This window comes from Lolium perenne, chromosome 3 (genome assembly GCF_019359855.2).
Source record: "Lolium perenne isolate Kyuss_39 chromosome 3, Kyuss_2.0, whole genome shotgun sequence".
NCBI classification, from domain to species: Eukaryota; Viridiplantae; Streptophyta; class Magnoliopsida; order Poales; family Poaceae; genus Lolium; species Lolium perenne.
This window is the reverse complement of record NC_067246.2, coordinates 48,761,175-48,782,830: the sequence shown is the minus strand read 5'-3', so window position 1 is coordinate 48,782,830 and position 21,656 is coordinate 48,761,175. Positions and strand designations below refer to the sequence as shown.

General features: G+C 51.2%; 1 protein-coding gene across 1 annotated transcript; it reads right to left on the bottom strand.

Annotated features, from left to right (window-relative positions):
* Positions 1 to 340: 340 nt before the first annotated feature.
* On the bottom strand, positions 341 to 1,589 carry LOC139837517 (uncharacterized). The gene has a single exon (XM_071826928.1). It carries the CDS (start codon positions 1,524 to 1,526, stop codon positions 441 to 443), a length of 1,086 nt encoding a protein of 361 aa, XP_071683029.1. The 5' UTR covers positions 1,527 to 1,589; the 3' UTR covers positions 341 to 440.
* Between the last annotated feature and the right edge of the window lie 20,067 nt (positions 1,590 to 21,656).

Sequence of the window (21,656 nt, the reverse complement as noted above, 5' to 3'; positions counted from 1 at the left end):
GGTTTTTTCATTTAATTTGGTTTGTAATAATGAATTATTTGATTTATTACAGTTATTTTGGTTTCTAATATGGATACTTTGGTTCAAGTGATTTGATTTGCAAAAAAAAAAAAAACAGAATTTAAGTGAAAGCGGGAGGGGAAGTCCTCTAAATTAAAGGGAACGGTTAGAGATGTTTTGAAATGTGCTTGGAATTTGCGTTACATGCATAATGGGAATCAGAACAATCAACACACATCATGAAAGAAGCTCACTGATTCACTGGACGGTTCAAACATTCAACTGACAGTAGACAGTAACAGAAACATACTGTAAACACGAACGAACAGTACCAGAATCACGGACAGTTACAGGTATCAACGGTAAAGGAACAAATGCAGAAGTGCAAATTCGCAGCAAAGCAAGTTCGAGGATCAAGTAGACGAAGATACTGACGAAGTTCATAGAGTAGCTCTGGATTTCTCGACTGTCGAACTGCAATTGGCGGACTGGGCACCGCTGAGCATTGTGTCGAGCGCCATGCAGGCAGACACCGCGCATCCCATGCGCCGCATGGTCTCGCGGCCGGCACAGACGGCGTCGGTGCGGTGCCTGTCCCACGTCCGCACCGTGTCGCCTTCCACGTCCAGGTGGGGAGCGCAGACTGTGAGGATGTGTCCGGCGGCCGCATGGAGCGCCATGACGCGCCTGATCTCACGGTGTGCCGCCTCGAGGTCGGCTATCACACTGGCAGCAGAGGACCCCGACGCGCCGGCGGCCGCCATGTTGCTGGTCTTGACGTGCAGCTGATCAGAGAGCTTGCGGAGGTGGCTGTGCAGGGACCGGAGGTCTTGGACGACTCCGTCCAATCTAGCAGCGAGCTCGAGGGGTCGTGCCACGCTCCGGGCGAGCCTCTTCCACGGCTGCTTCTCCGCGGCCTTGAGCAGCTTCCAGGTGTCGAAGAACTCGAGGACGAGCCCATCCAGCATCCTGGTCACCGCTCCGTGGGCGGTGGTGGCGTCTTGGAGCGCAAGGCGCGCGAGATTCTCCGCGGCAGAGGTACAGCGGCCCCAGAGCGGCGACTCGTAGGGCACGCCCTGGGCCACGGCGTACGAGTCGGCCGCCGCCTCCGAGTGCGTAGCCGCGGCGAGGAGGTGGTCCAGCGCCTCCTTGGCGGCGCGCATGGTCTCGGACCGGCGCGCGTCGATGACGTCCCCGAGCGCGTGCTGCTCCCAGGCGTCAGCGACGTTGGCGCGGTACAGGTCGAAGGCGTGTGCCACCTCGCCGTGCGTCGCGCTGAGTCTGCGGACCTCGGTGAGGGCCTCCTGGAGCAAGTTCGCCGGCGTGATCCCGTCCGGCCGTGGGCCGCGGGCGCGCACCGCGAGAGCTCGGGCCATCGGTCCGAGGCACAGCTCGCGCGCCATCACCACGCGGACGTCAAGCTCAACCAGCGCCTCGTCGAGGGACGCGAGCGCCTGCTCCGAGGTGGCGATGCGGAGCAGACCAGCCGGAACCTCCCGACCCAGAATCTTCCAGTCGTCCGCCATTGGTCCCTCTCTCTCCTTCTCTTTCTTGCGAGGATTTGATTTGGGAGAAGCGCTTGAGGAGAGGTTGAAGAAGACTACAAGAGTCGAGTGTAGGGAGAGACGAGAGACAGAAGGGGATCGGAAGAATAACCAGCTGGCGCCATGGGCATGGGCCCCATAAAGATATTATTTGCTCAATATCCACGAGTCGTAACAAACTATTTACCCTGCCTTCCTGAAAAAAATATTATTTACGCCGCCTGCCTGGTGAGAAGTGAAATGACCCCGCGGTCAAAGATTGGGGGGAAGGGCATGTCGTGAGCAACAAAGTATGGATTTTGTAATTTGTACACACGCACAAGCGGTATATTGTGGATCCTTGATTTATTACTTGAAATTCTCTCTTGCTAGGATAGATGGAAAAATAGCTCTCCTTTTCTCGTCATTTTATCCAAATCTCAAAAAAAAAAAAAATGGATGGTACAACACCCACATCTATTGTAAGTACAAAAATATTTTCTCAAAGTATAGACGTAAGTTCCTGCTGGCGGGAAGGAGTGGCGGGGAATGGTGGCGGAAAGGGGTAGCGGGAAACACGGCGGCGGGAAGAGGTGACGGGAGAAGGTGGCTGAAATGGTGAGAATAAACTCGGATTTGGTAATAAAATGAATCGGGTTCTTCTAACCCCATTGCGAAACTTCCGGTTCCTCAAACCCAATTCATCATTTTTCTTTTTCTTTTTCTTTTTTTCTTTCTTTTTTTTTCTTTTTCTTTTCTCTCCGCACGGTAAGTCGGGATCTACTGCCCCGATTTTTAAATTTCAGGGTACACTACCCTGATTTTTGAGTAATCGAGTTCCTTAAACCCGACAATGTATTATTCCTGGAAAAACCCAAAATCGAGTATTATTTTCTGGAATAAACAAAAAAAAAGTTTATTATTAAAAAAAATCGTGACGGAGCTTGGCAACAAATCTTGGGCGGGCCAGGCTAAACGAAAACACAGGTAAATTGCAAAATTGAAGAACAAATTTGGTAAACGTCCTTCATTCTGTCAAATTCCTAACAAATAATTTGAGAAAAGAAAAGAACTACTTGGCCAGGGAAATTGGACAAGGGTAAGGGTCAATTTGGTTGTAGTGTCGCTTCCGGGCTGCTCGACCATCGGCCGTAGCATCGTACACGTGCGGTGCGGCTACCTGCAGTTGCAAATGCGGTGGTTCCCTGACCTCCTCCTCGCTGCAAATGCGGTGTAGAATCTCAATGTAAATTGATTTGTATTCTGAACTACACAAAATTGACAAAATCGGATAAATTTTATAGTCTTGAAATATGCAGTATTCACTATAAAATTTATCAAAATTTATTATTTTTGTGTAGCACCGAATATAAAGTAGTTTGTATTGAGATTTTACACCATTGTAGTATACATCATTGACTATCTCGGATTTTTGGAAACTTTGAAATATGAAATTTAAATGTTTGAAAATAAAGGGCTACGTGTAGCTCAGCCTCCTTTTTAAGTTTTTTGATGCCCTCCATACGGGCGATTGGGTCATGCGACATCGTGGCTCGAGAGAGAGAGTAGTGGTATGTCGGGGTGGAGCCCCGGAAGGTGGTGCTGGCAGTCTGCTCGGCGTAGCGGAGCAGTTGGATATGGGGTGGCTGCTCCAACAGTTTAGCAGTGATGAGGCCATCGACATTGTATCGTGCAGACGATGAGGTTACTCTTGATGCTAGTCGTTGGCGTCGTGTTGGCGCAGATCCTAGGAGGGATGGCTCTCTCATCTTATTGGAGCGTTCTATGTTTGCTCCTCTCATAGCAGTCACAACGTCTTCTCTCTTTGGTGGGAGGCCATCCGATCTTGCGGAGTGGTGTTTTGAGCATGGTCCTAGTGTTTCTTGGATCTTGGCCGGGTGGGCTTTTCCATGTGGCGAGTATGGGCGTGCCCCTCTGATTGTTGGTATTGTTGTATGGTTTTAGTCCGATTTTTTTTCTTAATTAATGGATAAGAAAAGGATTTTGCCTACTTTTCAAAGAAAAAATCACCAATGACTTGCATGGTGTTAATAGGAAATAAACTGCCGGTAGTAAAAACAATTTTGTGGTGAATATGCTACTACTAATTCACGATTGTGATCGGTGTTAAAACTGCTAATTGAACTTTAACTTCAGGTTGCAACAGCGTATATCTTGGTACTAGTAAGTAGTAAAAATTACCCAAATCAAGTTACTGCAAGTTAGCACAATGATCTGGAATGACAAATAAACCTACCACAAGTTACAAAACTGAAAATTGTATCTCCCTCTGATCGATCGTAGTGCAAAACTGAAAATTGTCAATCAAGCTGAGACCAAAATAGTAAAGCTCTTGCCGACAGTTAGAATGATGAACTCTAAGATGTTAAATAAGCCAACAGCACGGAAACTTCCCGTCAGGAAACTAGTTACAGATAGTCAGAAACGAATCGCTGCTAGCTGCAAATAAGGGTACAGAAACAACAAATGTAGTGCTAATCAATCAGAAACAAATGTGTGGGTGAACCCTCCCCCATGCATGGATACACCACTAGTTCACGACTGTATCGGCCTCTGATCGCAGATAATTTGCACTTCGACTCCAGATTGCAACAACTAAATCATGGTATAGTAAGTAAAAATTGCCCAGATCAAGTTACTGCAAGTTAGAACAATTAACTGTGGGATGTCAGATAAACCAGCCACAAGATAACAAAAGCATTCTGTCAAAGAAACAAGTCAGAGAGACGAAATCGCAGCTGCATATCATCGATTCATGGGAAGCATCATGTCGACAGGAAATAAGCTGCTGCTAGTTAGGAGCAATCAACAGTTCAACACACATCCAAATAAAGAAATTACTAGCTGCACCGAACGGGATTCCAGTTCCAGATAACCGCAACAAGTCGTTACAGGATAAGGATCATCATAGTTTCAGTAGCATCTAGTTAGGATCGGATACAGAGAACTGCAACTCCACTAATTAGAGAGAATCCAATTAATTTCCAGGACCACTGGCTTAGGAGAGATCAGCGCTTAGGTGCGGCAAATGCAGGCGACGAGGTGCCAATTAATGGCGATCTAAGGAGTAAGTAGCTGCAGGGCGTTTGCGGCGTGAGCTAACGCAGGCTGCGTCGTGTGCATGGCGTGTCGGAGGACGTTGTGGGCGGTGTCGTACTCCCACTTGGCGAAGGCGCCCATCCCGTCCGGGATGCCATGGCTGCCGACCAGGGCGATGGCCATCGACAGGTGGCCGCGGCTCCACTCGAGGAGCTTCCAAGCGCTGAGCGTCATCAGGTCGTGGGAGGTCTCGAGGATGGCCATGGCGGCCTTGACCGCGGCGTCGTGCGGGCCGAGGCTGTGGATGGAGGTGATGGGCACCCACGGGCTGGCCGTGTTGCCTCCGTGGATCGCCAGGATGGTGGCCGCCTGCATGTGGACGATGGCGGAGTTGAGGACCTGCGCCGCCGCCCCGAGAGACCCCATCAGCAGGTCGAGCTTGACGCGCAAGGCGGCCATCTCCGCCTCCGGGTCCGGCTCCGCGCCCAGCTCGGAGAGCGGGAGGAGGAAGAAAGCATCCAGGGTCACGAGGCGCTCGTTGAGGTCGCGGAGGTGCTCGTGCGCGCTCTCCACGCGCTGCACGAACCGCGCCCTCCACGCCGCCGTCGCCGCCGCCGCCGCCGCCGCAGCCATCTCTCTCCCTTCTCCCTCTCTCTCGCGCGCGCGGTGGTCGTTGCGACGGTGGGTCTGATTGAACTTTTCCGGCGGGCGGCTTGTCGCGTCCCGCTGGTTAAATACCCGGCCGGCGGCCAGCCTGGCTGGGTCAGGTGGACCCCGCCGCCGTAACGGCCAATTCACTCGCGGCCAGAGTGAAAAGTGAAACGACGCGCGGTTAAACATCTGAGTCCGGTTGGGGACATACAGGTTAATTCCTGTATGTGGCGTCATGATCGTCCATCCAAGCGCGCAATTATGCACGTGCCGCGCGGACGCCTCTTCTGCACTGCAATATGCTTCCCTCGGCAAGATAATCTCTTAGCTTTGCTAGTCTAAAGGCGTCTTTAGCAGCTCAGCTCAACGTATTTTAATTTTAAAATGTATCTATTTTGATGCGTTTAGATGCTAAATTGTTCGCGTATGCCTCTTGTCGGGGGCCTACCCAGCGGTCCGACACAAATTTTTTCGTTAAATTTTGTTAATAGTAAACATAATTTACGTAGATAGAAAAACAAAAAAAAACATTGGATACGCCCACACAGCTAATCATGTGCCAGCATTAGCAAATGGTCAACCGACGGTGGAGCATGAGGGACTACCATTGGTGGCTGCTACTCTACCTTGGGCCACTTCTCCCAAGACGAATGTGGCGCTTCACAAGGTCTCTGTGGCTACACGTAGAGCCTCCTCCTCCGATAGATCCGCACATGATCGTCGCGGCATAGCGAGGCAATACTTGCGGCGGCAGCGGTGCCTGCTCCTACCAAGCCTTCAAGGTGAGCCTCATCACCTCCTCCTCGTCCACACCTTCTAGCATGACAGGTAGCTGGTCCACCGTACCCTCTTCCCTAGCATGCTCCCCCATGTTGGCGAGGTATTCCGCTGTGTCGTCCCGTTCATCCTCTCCTAGGATTTGGTCGCCACCGAATGCCTCATCTTCCTCCTCCACCTACACCTGTGAGGGTGGAGCGTTGTATTCATACTCCTCGTCGTCGAGGGACCTTGGAGGTTTGGGTATCATCTTCATCATCAACACCATCACATCTATCATCATCTTCACCATCATCCATCTTGTTGTAGTACCTAATCTTAAATTGGTTTTCACTTGTATGCATTTGATCCATCGCGCTTCGTTTATATTCAAGAAGATGTTATTTGTCCCCATGAGTGAGTAGTTCTAATAATTCTTGGGGATGGAAGAACCCTAGCACTTTTATAATATTAAATAAAGATTTATGTTGTTTTAGTTGCAATATGTGAAAGTGGTGGTTGCCTTCGATGATATTGTATGTTGTCGGCATGCAATATTTGCCATTAGAAACTTTGAAGGCAATCATTGTTAAACGTGGTTGGAGGTACGTGGGCGTACATGTGGAAGAAATCACTCTCTTTCAATCATGTCTTAACAAGGAGCAAGAGGTAGATACTATGACCATAGCCATGGAGAGACCGTAATTACTGGATCTTCGCAGCATGCTACGGAAAAGTTAGTAGTTATAAGGGGTGTGGAATGGTGCTTCTAGGAGTACCATTATTCAGGTCTCTCCTGGCATCACACACATGTAGTAACAAACATCTTAAATCCTAATAAACTTAGTAACCATGTTAGTGGTAAATTCGCAACTCCTCGAGAACGTTTCACCCCATTGAGTTTTTCAATTACTTTATAGCATATGAATTGTCTCATTTCTCTTTACACTATTATTTACTATTAAAGTTGCTACCCATTTAAAATTATATTCATTCAACTTTCTTAGAATTAAGAATAGCTCTTGAATACATTTTAGTGAATATAGTGTGAAGCAATAGAACCATTACCAATCAGCTCCACCGTGGATTCAATACTCTTATTTCAAAAATTAACTACACACAATTTATGCTCTTACATATATCAAGCTATTTTCTGGTGCCGTTACCAATAATCTTAGCACTTTTTCATTTTAAGTTATCCTATTTAATACTTGTATTGAGTTGTTTGCAGGTTCAGGGCAGAACAAACACCATGGATTACCTTAATTACGTGTATTGTCACATGAGCATATTTTTCAGATGTGCGCACTTGAAGGACCTGGAGGACCACATCATGATGCCTTCATTAAGGTATCTCTGGATGAAAACCCTGAACTTTATGAAATCAATCATTTTTTGTTACACACTAATAATTTCATTGGAAGCATATGCACCTATTGCATACTTTGAAAAAGTCTGCTCAACCTTTAGGATGAATGATTTCCTTAATGAAGATGTTAGACTGGGATTCTTTAGATATTATTTTTTTGAAAAATATGCACTCATTTGGTATAGGAATTTTCCTATAGACGTAACCGGGGATTGGGATAAGTTATTGGATGCATCTGTAACTCATTATTATTATCCCAAAAATAAAACTTATGGGGCAAGACGCAAGATCATTAATTTAAGAACCATCCAAATAGGACATGATAGAAAGGTTAACTTAGATTCACTGAAATGCTTGAAGGCTGCCCTCACCATAAAGTACCACCGTTATTAGTTTTGGAATTTTTCTACGCAGGACTTAGTAGTAGAGGTAAGGATCTACTAAATTCGACCTGCTGCGGGACCTTTACGAGATTACCAAATGATGCGCTTGACAAATTTTGTAAGAATTATATCGTAGCAATGCAACTTGGTTGGTAGAAACAAAGAGTGTTGGTACGCTTTATATTCCTAGTACCCCTCTGATTCAAAATAATTGACCAAAAATCAGATGTATCTTGATCTATCCATTTCTGGGCAATTATTTTGAACCGGAGGGAGTAGTTTAATCAAATCAAATATACTAGTTTGAGTAGTATTTGTGTGAATATGTTTCCAATTAATATGAATTTAAGTTTAAGAGTTAACTATAAGAGACAACTATTTTATAGAGGAGCAAATATGCTCCTCCAGATGATAGGGGAGGGATACTCCAAAATCTCTGAGATATGTAAACCATCAATGGGTACTGGATAGATTGCTAATGAAGACTTCATCAAATTGAACTTGCACGAGAAGAAAACAAGCGTAGACATCGAACAAACAATTTTAGAGCAACTCTTCAGGAATGCGAGCTCAACGAAATTAACTTGAAAAACCGCCCTACACTTGGATAAATAAATGGGATAATCCAACTATTTGCAATCTTGAGTACATTTGTTGCACCGCCGATTGGAATATATCTTTTGCCAGACATATCCGCAATGCCCTTTCATACTCACATTCAGACCATTGTATGTTGCTTTTTGCCGGGTGTTTCCAACCCTCGAAGGCCAAAATCTTTCAAATTTGAGAATTTTTGGATCGAGATGTCAGTTTACCATCAAGTCCTAAATGAACTTGGTCCAAGCATGTCCCTCATGATAAACCTTTCCATGTATTTTTTTCACAAGCTCAAGAAGTTGAGGTTGAGATTGAGGAAATGGAGCCAATCCTTGACCTTTGATGCAAAGTTGCACTTTCACATGGCCCTCCAAGTTACACTCCATCTCAAGGTGGCCTAACTGGCCTAAGAAAATCATGATCTCTCACATGCAGAAATGGACTTGCGCAAGCGGCTAAAAAAGAGGGTTATTAGTTTGGCAATGCCTGGCTGGGTTAGGAAAAGCCAATGCGCCCACATAATAGTTTTGAAATAAGGGGATGCCAATATAAAGTTCTTTCACGCAAATGCAATGCTCGTAGGAGGATGAATTTCACACGAAGGTTCTCCAATGGAAAAAAAAGTTTAGATTACCACTCAAGTGGGAAAAGGGAAATTGATTAACAAAAACACTTGTCCTCGGTCATGGGGAAGGGCCTCCGTGACAAATAGATTTTAATTGGAATGGGTTGACCTTCCCCATTGTTAACTCGAGGGCCTTGGTGATAGTTTCTCTGATGGAAACTTGCTTGCGGCCATAAAGTCCATTCCAAGCGATAAAGCACCCGGTCCACACAGTTTCATGGGTGCCTTCTACAAAGCTTTTTGGCCAATTGTCAAGGTCAATGTTATGCATGAGAGTGATCCATCCGTTCTCCAACATTCATGCAGAGGTTTTATGTTGTCTCAACACCACGAACATTGCCCTATTACCTAAAATAAAGGTACGGAGGCCCTCTCGAGCTTTACTCAAATTAGTTTGATACATGGAGTGACAAGATTATTGTAAAGATGATGTCATTGCTGCTTGTACCTTTAATCAACACCCTCATCTCCAAGTCCCAAAAGCGCCTTCAAAAAATCTCGGGACATCCACTCACAACTTCTTGTGCGTCTAGAACTAAATTACAAAGTTGCACCGAATCAAAACCCCCTTCATCTTTCTACTCCCTCCATTCTTTACGCAAGGCCGCTATCTCATTTCCTAGATAAAAGAAAAAATCAACTACTTCCTCCGGATCTGTTTACCAGGTGTGCATGTAGTTCAAGAAATCACTTTGATCATTAATTTGATTAATAAAATAATTAGATTCATAATAATGGTCAAAGTTCTCCTTAAACTAGCATGCAGCCTGTTAGTGTATGCAAGAAATTCTTCCTCCTACGAGCATTGCCATTTGCGTGAAAAAACTTTGTAATGAGCACCATTGTCGAGGACAAGTGTTTTTGTCGCGGAGGCCCTTTCCCCATGACAATTGATTACCAATATAATAACTTTGTAATGAGCACCATATTTCTGCTTGCTTGACCTCATGCAACGATGTGGCTTCCCCGCTAGATATCGAAATTGGGTTGCAACCTTCCTTATCGCCGCCTCCTCTCATGTGCTCCTCAATGGAGTGTCGGGGGACCCTATAACGCATGGGAGGGGGCTACGACAAGGGTACCCGCTTCCATTCGACCATATTATTTACATGTTGCAGCAGCTCCTCAACATGACCAAGGAAAATATAAACCTTTATTGTCTTAAAGGTCGCAGTCCAATGATTCACACCTCCGTTTATGCCAGCGATGCGGCAATTTGTCACAACTTTCAAAGAATATTTGTAGGTGTTGGCTCATATTTTGGAGTGCTTCGGTGAAGTTGTGGTGCTAGTCACCATAGTTCAGAAGAGTAGTACTTCATTCAGACAGAAAATAACATCTCGGATCGCAGAGGATCGGGGCGTCTAAAATTTATATTATCACCAACGCATGGATGCTGTTTTTTTTTAACACAATGGATGCTGTTTGTAAACTGCTGCTAATCAGCAACAGACATGCGCGTGAACACAATTGTATCTCCCTCTCTGATCGATGGTAGTTCAAAACTGTAAATCCAGATGAAACCAAAATAGTAAAGATGATACAGAAAGTTAGAACAATGAAACTCTGGGATGTAAGATAAACCAACAACAGAGTTAGGGAAACTTCCCGTCAGGAAACTAGTTACAGAAACGAATCGCTGCTAGCTGCAAGAACAACAGAATTGGTAGCGCTAATCAGAACCAAATGTGTGGCTAAAACCATGGACATGGCACTAATTCACGATTGTATCGCCCCCTGGTCGCAATTAAAACTGCAAACTGCATTTTGACTCCAGCGCGCTTTCAACGACGTATCATGGTAGGAGTAGTTAGCACCCAAATTAAGTTACTGCAAGTTAGCACAGTTAACTCTGGGATTATGTCAGATAAACCAGCCACATGATACAAGCATGGGAAGCATTCTGCATGTCATCCATTCATGGGAAGCATTCTGTCGACAGGAAATAAGCTGCTGCTATCTAGCTAGGACCAATCAATAGACATCCAAAATTCCAAATCAAGGAATTACTAGCTGCACCACCGTACGCGATTGCAGTTTCAGATAACCGCAACAAGTGATTACAGGATAAGGATCATAGTTTCAGTAGCATCTAGAGAAAACCGCAACAAGTGATTACAGGATAAGGATCATAGTTCCACGATTGGGAAATGTGTTAGAGAGAACCCAATTAAGGTCCACGAACGCTAGCTACAGGAGAGATCGATCAGCACAGCACTTACATGCGGCAAAGGCAGCTAGGCGATCGACGAGGGGCCGGCCAATGGCGATGATCTATGGAGGAGTAATGCGCTGCCGGGAGAGGGCGACCTCAGATAGCGCAAGCTTCGCCATCTGCATCGCGTCTCGGAGGGCGAATTGGGCGGTGTCGTACTCCTGCAGGACGAAGGACAAACTGTCCGGGATGCCAGGGTTGGCGGCGCAGAGGGCGATGGCCGTGGCAAGGTGGCCGCGGCTGTACTCGACCGACGTGAGAGCCAACAGCACATACACGCGGGCGGTCTGGTACCTGGCCAGGGCGAGCTGCACCGCGGTGTCGCGCGGGGTGAAGTTCATGATGGAGGGGAGCGGCGTCCACGGGTTGGCGCCGCCTCCGTGGAGCGCCAGGATCTCGGCCGCCTCTATGTAGACGAGGGCGGTGTTGAGGGTCGGCGTCGACGCCCGGAGAGACCCCATCAGGAGGTGGAGCCTCGCTGGAAGGGCGGCCAGCTGAGCCGCCTCCCCCGCCGCCGGGAGCGGCTCGCGGAAGGCGGCGTCCAGGGCCACGAGACGGTCGCGGGCGTCGCGGACGAGCTCGTGCACGCTCACCACGCGCTGCCGGAACACTGCCGTCCACGCCGCCGCCTCCGCCATCTTTCTCCCCCTTCTCTCCCTCGAGCGCGTGCGGTGGCGGTGGTTGTTGCTCTAGCTACGCTGCGTTGCGGCGGTGCGTCTGAACTTTTCCGGCGGCCGGCTTCTCGCGTCCCGCTGGTTAAATACCCGGCGGCCAGCCTGGCTGGGTCAGGTGGACCCCGCCGCCGTAACGGCCAATTCACCCGCGGCCAGAGTGAAAAGTGAAACGGCGCACGGTTGAACATCTGCGTCCGGTGGGGCCAACGTTGTCAGTGAAACTGTGCGTCCACGGCCTGTGGTACATTTCAATTCGACCAAAATGAATGCTACAGATTCGAGCTAAGTCTCATGGTGACTTAGGGCATCTCCAACCGGCTGATCCAAACGGACGCGCTGGGCCGTTCGTTTTAGGCCATTTGGGTGGCCAAGCGGACACCCGATGGACAATGTCCCGCGTCGCGTGTCCGCTTGGAGTCGCTACATTGCGCCCAACGCGCGGACGCAGCGCATTTGTAATAAAATAAAACAAAAATGAAAATAAAAAAGGAAAACAACAAAACATAAATTTAAACTAGTTGGTCATTAAACTTAGCCCTATTTTGGGCAAATTTTACACAAAAGAAAGCCCTATATGGCTTTAAACTAAATAAAAACCCTAGCCAGGGTTTGCGAGTACGCGGTGGCCGCCGGCAGTACTACCCCCAGTAGTACTCGTTGACGTGGGCATAACCCTTCGGGTACTCAACATTGCCATACCCGGTGCAAACTATGAAGCTGGACCAACACAAGAACTCGACAAGCTGGACCTGCACGCGCCTCAACTTGGACTACAAGGAAAGAAGAATCCAATATGAATCCTACTAGGACTCTTGTAAACCCTAGCTTGGCTGATATATAAAGCCAGATAGAGGCACCCCTTAGGGACACACAATCAGAAACATAATCATAGAGGCGATACGCCTAGAAACCGCAACCCGCGGATTAGAACTAGACTAGATCCAACAACTCCGCCTATGGCGGCCCCCTGTACCCATATATTCATATACTGGATTGCTAGCAGGACGTAGCGATCCTCCACCGCGGGGACGTGAACCTGGGTACGTCGTGTACCGCCTCGCTCCCGAAACTTCCGTCTTCGCCTTTCTCTAAAACCCAATCCCCTCATGGTGGGCATTGCCGAGGAACCACCTCGTCAATTGACGCCGTCTGTGGGAAAGCGTCGACTGGATTTTGTCATCCGGGCGAGATCCGTCAAAATCAGCATCATCAGCAAGATTAAATCTCCAAGGCAGCAACAAAACCATCGGATGCGCACGACGGGAATCAAATACGTCAGATTGAGTTCCGCAATGGATTATTGCCGGCATGTTCACTCCTGTGCGCACGGAAGAGGCAGAGTTATTCATCGGCTGAACATAAAAGAAAGTTGAATCCGATCTGAGCAGCAGCTCTCTTACGCGTTGCAGCGCGTCTGTTTGATTTGGCTTGAAGTCGGGCTGGCGTAACTTATCCAGGAAGGACAGAAACATCAATTAGCTTTCACTCCAATCAAAGCCTGGAGCCTGGAGCCACCGCGCGACATACACTCGTACTTGAAGCCAATATTATTGGGTGCATCAATCCATGGCCACCAGCATAAGGAGCTCACAGATCCAAAGGAAATAATTTACTTTAGAGCTGAAAAAGAGCATGGAGGTTGATCAAGCTCTAAATAGAAGGAAAAAAGGGACATCCGTCAGGTTGGAACTTTCGTGCATACAGGCGTGTTTACTGCATCGCACGACCTCGTCCATCGGACCGGTCATCATCAACTCGTCTTCCGACAAAAAATATCAGGTGCTATATTTCCAATCTCTACTTGCAAAAATAATTTCGCCAAATATTTTTGGCTCGTACTATTATTTGTGCCCAGTTTTTGCGCCGTAATATGACTGCAGATCGGAACAAGCTTTGACTGCTTCACCGTGCACAGTCGCCGCGCTCGGGGCTCGTTCGTTGCATCGCGGACTTGATATATTCGGGAGCTCGCCCGTCGACTGCTCTGCTCGGCTGACCGCACCCGCCATCGCGCACTCTTCTTACTCGGGGGCTCGCCTGCCGTGGACCTGCTATTACGGACCCGATATATTCGGATGCTCACCCACAGCGGATCGGCTATGTCAACCGCGTCCTCTTTATCGGCCACGTCAGCCAGGCGCCGCGTGGACTATCTCTGGCTGCGGATTTATTTCGGCTGCGCTTACCGCATGGACTATCTCTGGCTGCGGAGCGCTTACCGCATGGACTATCTCTGGCTGCGGAATTATTTCGGCTGCGCCTACCGCATGGACTGTCTCTGTCCGCGGGATTATTTCGGCTGCGTCTGCCGCATGGACTATCTCTAGCTGCGGAATTATTTCGGCTGCGCCCGCCGCACGGACTATCTTTGGCCGTGCAACTATTTCGAATGCGCCCGCAGAACTAAGTGTTCCTCTTTCTTTCGCCACACCCGATGATTGGGGAGGCGCCATTACATCGTTACCTCCAGTACTCTCGATTAATCGGTGGATTTATTTTCCCCGAATCAGTGGATTTATTTTCTCCATCATCTATGATTACTCGATGGACTTGTCTTCTTCGGCTCTGGATATATCTTCTCCCGATGCACTCTCGGGTTGGTGGATTCATCATCTGGAATATTCAATGGATGTCATCTTATTTAATATCGACCCGATGCGATCCCATCGGGAGCGCCGGAATTACTCGGGGGCTCCTGGAATATCTTTGAGCTATTGCGGTTACTCCCATCGGGAGCGCCGGTTCGCTAGAACCTAAGAAGATTTGAAGACTATTACTCCCATCGGGAGCGCCGGTTCGCTGGAACCCAAGAAGATATGAAGACTATTACTCCCATCGGGAGCGCCGTCCCTTGAAGATTTGACTGTGCTCACAGTCCCTTGAAGATTCGACTGGGCTCACAGTCCCTTGAAGATTCAACTGGGCTCACGGTCCCCTGAAGATTATTTCGAGGACCTTGCCCTCGTCCTTTGCTATAGATGCCTCAAAGAGTGCCGCAGATAGCAAGGATCATGAAGCAACAGGGACCTTGCTCTTCTCCTTTGCTATAGATGCCTCAAAGAGTGCCGCAGATAGCAAGGATAATGAAAAAGCCTCTGAAATTACGAGTGCTATGATGCAAAATCAACGAAGACCTTGCTCTTGTCCCTTGCTATAGATGCCTCAAAGAGTGCCGCAAATAGCAAGGATCATGAAGCAACGGGGACCTTTCTCTTTTCCTTTGCTATAGAAGCCTCAAAGAGTGCCGTAGATAGCAAGGATCATGAAACACGTACGAAAATGACCCACGGTCAAGACATGCATCGGTTGAAAGCAAAGTTGCACATACAACGGGTTTAGCAAGACCTGCAACACGAGCTGATCACTCAAATAATTTACTGACCAACGAATACACATACAAACGGGCAATTAAGATTTGCTCCTTCAAAATTTGCCAACGGCATTAACACGGTAAAAGTACATATACATGTATCTACCGAACAAAAGGTCTCGACTACGCAATCCAAACACTTGGATGAAGTCCAAAATACCTATTTCGACTTGAGTTTATTCACGGTTGCAAGCATCAGTGCCCACACTCGGGGGCTACTTCCATCGGGAGCGCTGGATGCGCACCAGATAAAAATCATCGGCTCCTATGGGCCATCATCCCAATCATCGGCTCCTCTGGGCTATCATCTGAATCATCGGCTCCTATGGGCCATCATCCCAATCATCGGCTCCTCTGGGTTATCATCTGAATCATCGGCTCCTATGGGCCATCATCCCAATCATCGACTCTTCTGGGCCATCATCTGAATCATCGGCTCCTATGGGCCAAATCATCAACTCCTCTATCGATGACATCATCAGAGTCATCAGCATCATGCATGTTCTCGGAACTCGAGGACGTGTACGGTATTTAACTTAGCATTTTTTACACCCTATACATAACTATTTCAGATTTATCTACAGGCTCGGGGGCTACTCCCATCGGGAGCGCTTTTCGCGCACCCGATAAAAAATATGGCAACCTCGCCAACAAAGAAGAATAAAGTTGAAGACATCAGCAATCAAGATCTTCGAGTAGTACAACTTGAGTCTATGCGTGGCTGCAAGCATCCGCCCATAGACTCGGGGGCTACTCCCATCGGGAGCGCTTCGCGCACCCGACAGAAAGCAACTTCGACTCTACATCAAGCACAAGATTCGACAGATGATCAAGACATTCGGCGAAGAAAACTTGAGTCCCTGCCCGAAGCTTCATTTCGGCCAGACACTCGGGGGCTACTGACGTGGGCATAACCCTTCGGGTACTCAACATTGCCATACCCGGTGCAAACTATGAAGCTGGACCAACACAAGGACTCGACAAGCTGGACCTGCACGCGCCTCAACTTGGACTACAAGGAAAGAAGGCTCCAATATGAATCCTACTAGGACTCTTGTAAACCCTAGCTTGGCTGATATATAAACCCAGGCAGAGGCACCCCTTAGGGACACACAATCAGAAACATAATCATAGAGGCGACACGCCTAGAAACCGCAACCCGCGGATTAGAACTAGACTAGATCCAACAACTCCGCCTATGGCGGCCCCCTGTACCCATATATTCATATACTGGATTGCTAGCAGGACGTAGCGATCCTCCACCGCGGGGACGTGAACCTGGGTACGTCGTGTACCGCCTCGCTCCTGGAACTTCCGTCTTCGCCTTTCTCTAAAACCCAAGCCCCTCATGGTGGGCATTGCCGAGGAACCGCCTCGTCACTCGTCGTCGTCGGCGTCGATGACGACGACGCCCCCCGGCGGCGACGCGCTGTTCCGGCTCGAAACGCCGGAGGGCACCGGGGACTCCGGCCAGGGCGACCACTGCGCCCTTTCCCAGGCGGAGTGCGGGTTCGGCGGGCTCGCCGGCCTGCGCAGCCGTGCCCTCCGCGCGGACTCACCGCGGAGCTGCTCCTCCACTGCGGCCTGCAGCTCCGCCTGTAGCCGGAGCGTGGCCAGCGCTCCTCCTCCGCCGGGCGCGCGGCCCGCGCTCCTCCTCCCGGAGCGCCGCCCGACGCGTTGCCTCCTCCCGACGGCGCGCGCCAGCTCGAGGAAGGCCCACGCCTCCGCCTGGGCGTCCTCCTGGGCCTTCCTGGCCGCCTCCTCCAGCGCGGAGGCGCGCATCGTCTCGGCGAGGTGCGGCCATTTGGCCAGCTCGTCGAGATCGCTCTGCTCGCGGGACGCCGCGAGCGCCGCCTGCAGCTCCGGGTCGTCCTCCTCCGCCTGGGGCTGGTGCGGGGCCTGGGGCTGCTCGCCGATGTAGAGGCCGCCGGGGCGGCGGCCAGCCCGCCTTGCAGGTGTGCGTGGCTGCGCGCGAGGCCACGCCGTCGCGGAGGTGAAGCACGTGTGCCGGCGCGCATCGTGCTCCACCTCGAACCACAAGTCCCAGTTGGGACTTGCGTCGCCTTAAGCGGGGTCCTGCTGGAGGTCCGCCGGCAGCTGCGTGCGGCGCCTCCGGATCTCCGCGGCGCGGCCCGGCCGGAGACCGGGATGGGCGGCACCGGAACCCGATCTGGGCTCAGGTGCCAGCCGTGGGGGAGGTGCACGTCCCCCCACGGCATTGGGATGCCGGCGTCCCAGAACATCTGCGCCACCGCTACGGTGACGTAGATCCGCTCGCGTCTGGGCGTCGCCGGCGGGCCCATGGCGAACGGCACCGGCGCGACTGGCCGGCTGCTGCCGGCCTCGTGGTCGTTGGCGGACGGCTGGAACTCGCGCTTCGGGGCCATGGCGGCGCGGAAGCTTCGAGCTCGCGCGTGCGGCCGGAGTGGAGAGTGGAGACTGGATAGGGACAGTCCCCTTCCCCAGTCCACATTTAATAGGACTGGGGCACCGACAGGTGGGCCAGCCATGCGGACGAGGCGGACACGCGAGGACGCCGCGTGCCATCCGCGGCCACGCAAACCCGGCCCAGATTTGGGCCGGGTTTGCGACGTTCCGAACTCCGCAGCCGTCCGCTAATGCGGTGCGTCCCCGCGTTGGGCCGCATTTTTGTCCGGCTCGACCCATCCGGACGCGCGGGCGCGGAATGGGTCACCCCATTGGAGATGCCCTTATGACCAGCCATGGGCGGGCACAGACTTTTAACAATGGGTATTCAAAAATAAAATAAAATGTACTACAAAATAGTGGCAAGTAGAATTCAATCTCATGACCATCTGGGGAGTATGCAACTGCTGTAACCAGCCAACCCTCAACATCCTTGTGTGCAGAGAAGCATAGATTTCTACACAAAGTAAATTAGCGCTGATGGATATTTCACATAATTTGAAAATTTTGTCAAAATTTTGAGTATTCACCTGCATACCCATGAATACACATGTGCCCGCCATGTGACCAGCACGTCACTGAAGCTCAGTCCCACGCGCGGCCGTCGTTCTGTAATCTGTAGAGCTCACGTGCGTCCTAGCTAGTCGATCGAAGCACGCGACTCTCCGCACGTGCCGCGCGCATGCCTGTTCTTCGCTGCAATATGTTTTTTCCCGGCTCTCTGTATTTTGTCATTCTAATTCAAGACATCTTTTGAGGCTCTCAGGCCATCTCCAGCGGCGCGACGCAAACGGAGGCTGAGCGACCGTTTGTGTCCACCATGACCGATAATGCGTCGTGCACCCTCTCCAGCGGCGCGACGCAAAGTGACCGGGCCGTCCGCAGAGACGCAAACCTGGCCCAAATATGCGCCAGGTTTGCGTCTCGGCGGACGATGCGCGGACGCGCAAAGTGACCGCTTGGTCCTGGTACGGGCCCGCCTGGCAGCGTCACAACTGCTTCGTCTTCGGCGGCATTACTTGCGGGCGGCGCGCCGCAGCCTTTACAGGGCCGTGTTAATGGCGTGCCTCGGCTTCCGCGAGCGTGCGCAGCTAGTAGACGTGCGCAGCTAGCAGACGCAGCGTCGATGCGTCTTCTCCGCCAGTACTGGCAGCGAGGCGTCGCTTCGGCAGTCTGCGGCTGCCTCGCGTGCCGCGCGTAGTAATGGCGAAGCCCCGCGTGGCGCGGCCGTCGCCCTGCCTCCGACCTATATAAACAGGGGCGCCAACATCTCATCTCCTCCGCACTAAACCCTAGCCGCCGCTGCCGTAGCGCCACTCAGTAGATCCACCATGAGCAGCGCCGGGCGCGGCCAGGCTGCCGCGCCTCCACCTCCACCTTCACCTCCCACTCCACCTCCTCCGGCCTCGAGCTCCTCCGAGGAGTTCGACTCCGAAGACAGCACGGGCGACCTCCTCGACCCGGTCAGGGACGCCGCGGCCCTGGCTGAAGCGGAGAAGGAAGCAGAGGAGGAGCTGGCGGGCCACGCGGCGTTGGACTCCGAGCTGGAACAGCGCAGGCTGGCGGCCGCCGCTGCAGCCGAGGACTCTGACTCGGAGATTTCATGGTCATCCGATGACCCTGATGCGCCGACGCCGGAGGAGAAGGCGGCGGAGCAGCGGGCCCTCGTCGAGTCTTTCGAGACGCTCAAGGACGAGGCCGCCAACGCGAGGCTGGAGCAGGCACTGCAAGAGGACGCGGCGGCGCACCGAGCCATAGCGGCCGCGCGGGAGGCGGCGGAGAAGCAGGCCACGGAGCGACGCAACGATGGTACCGGCCCGTCAGGAATCAAGCAGTCTAGGTCTTGTATAGTTTTTATGTACTTTCTATGTTTGGTTTTCATATGAATCAATCGCTCGTGGTAGAAAACCAAAGGAATTGTATGAAGATTAAACTATGTTGCAATTCAAAAATGGGTCGCCCCGGTGGAAGCACACCCAGACGCAAACGGACGCGCGGTCAAAATATGTCCGCTGGGCGACGCAAACGGACGCTGCCGACCACTTTTGGGCGTCCGAAATGCGTCGCGCCGCTGGAGATGCCCTCATATATTTTTTTATTTGAACAAAAAATTTAAATATAAAGTCTGACGAAAGTCTGTTTTGATGTGAATGAAAATACAAGACCAATACATAGGCTCTACTTGATAACAAGATGACATGTTCAAATACCTAAGAGCATCTTCACCGGCGCGTCCCATAGCGGTCCTGATTGCGATTTGGGGGCAGGGAGCGAAAATGGGCTCACACCGGCGCACCCGCAAATAGCGCCGGTGTTTTTTCGAGCCCAATAGAAGCACCGACAACCCCGTGTCGGCCCATTGGCGAAGGGCACTAATCGGACACGCTGGCGCCTCGCGAGGCGGAAAATTTTGGGCGTGGGAGCCGCATGTCAGCCACACATCCCAAAAGTATACATCTTCTCCACCAAAACCCCGTCCCCTCCACCGCTCATTTCTCCCGCTCACCGCTCCATCTCCCATCCAGCCTCCAACCCGAGAAACCCTCGCCGCCGCCATGCCACTGAAGAGAAAGGCTCCGGAGAAGGTAGCGAAGCCACCGACGAAGGCGCCGCCAAAGCCACGCACCATGACGCCAAAGGAGAAGCCGACGACCATGTCGCAGGAGGAGTGGGAGGAGGAGAAACGTCGTTGCTCCTTTGTGACGGACGACCGCAAAAGGCGCTGCGTCGCCGCTCTCGAGGCGGCGAAAGCGGCGTCCGCTGCAGAAGCGTGCCTGAGCTTGGGCGGCAGCCAGCCCGAGTGGAGCCAGCATCCCGCCGGCCGCAACTTCTCAAGCTCACCGTCGTTGCCGGGGTACTATGCGGGGTACTACGCGGAGGGGCCGTCGATCTCGTAGATGCGGCTATCGCAGATGGACGGCCGCGCTCGCTAATCCCCTGAGTACGCAGACAACGACATGACCTTCGACCCCAACGCGCCGTTCTCACTGGATTCAGCAGCGAGGGGCAGCAGCGCCTTTCGCTTCCCCATCGACCTGAACTCGTCGCCTGATCTACGTCGCACCGACGGCCACGTGACAGACAACCATTCAGTGGCTGTATGTTGGCACAAACTTCATATTCGAAAACCTATTCGAATTTGGTGGCCATGTGTTGGCTCAAACTTTAAATTCGAAAACTTATTCAAACTTATATGCTTTTGTTTGGGTTTCCAATTCAAATCATCTATTGGGGCTGTCGTGTGGGCGCGCTGATGTGGGAGCAGCTCCCCCAAATGGAGGATGTTGTGTCGGCGCGCCCGGCCTATATGACATCGGCGCCCCTGCCAACGACTATATGTGAGCGCCGGTGGAGATGCTCTAAGACTATAACAGAAAAGTTACTCAAGTAACGACATGCATGTCTCAACCAACGTGTGGATTGTATTGTTAGAGCCTAGCCCCAAATAGGCGCTGACAGGTGCGCAGGCAGAGCGGTATGAGGGACGTCGCCACCTGCACCCCAATTTGGGGAGAGATTAAACACACCGGCGACCCCGATAATAAAACCTAAAAAGGTTGTAAAGAACAAAAGAAATTTTAATTGAGATAGAAATATTACACAGACTTCATTTTACATACTTCCAAATGTGAAATGTCGATGAAACCTGTACTAGGCCCCCACCGGAAAGGACGATGGTCGACCATCCCATGGCCCACAGCCGCTACGGCAGGAGCAGATCGGAGCAGGGGCGTCTACCACACGGCCTCACCTGCACCAGTAAGCCTCGCGCGAAGTTCCTCCCCCTATCGTCGGGCCAGGAGTCGGGAGCCCGAATCCCCACCGCCCCCTTCACCGGCGTCACGGCCTTTGTCCGGCGGCGTCTCCGGGGACAACGAGGAGGAGAGATCTGGTTGGGGTAGGCGACGGCGGCGGGCTAGGGTTTCGTCCCCCTTTGCTAGGAGGGGGCGACGCGGGGGAGCGAACCGGTCGCAGCTTAACATTGTATCTCCTCCCTTATCACGGT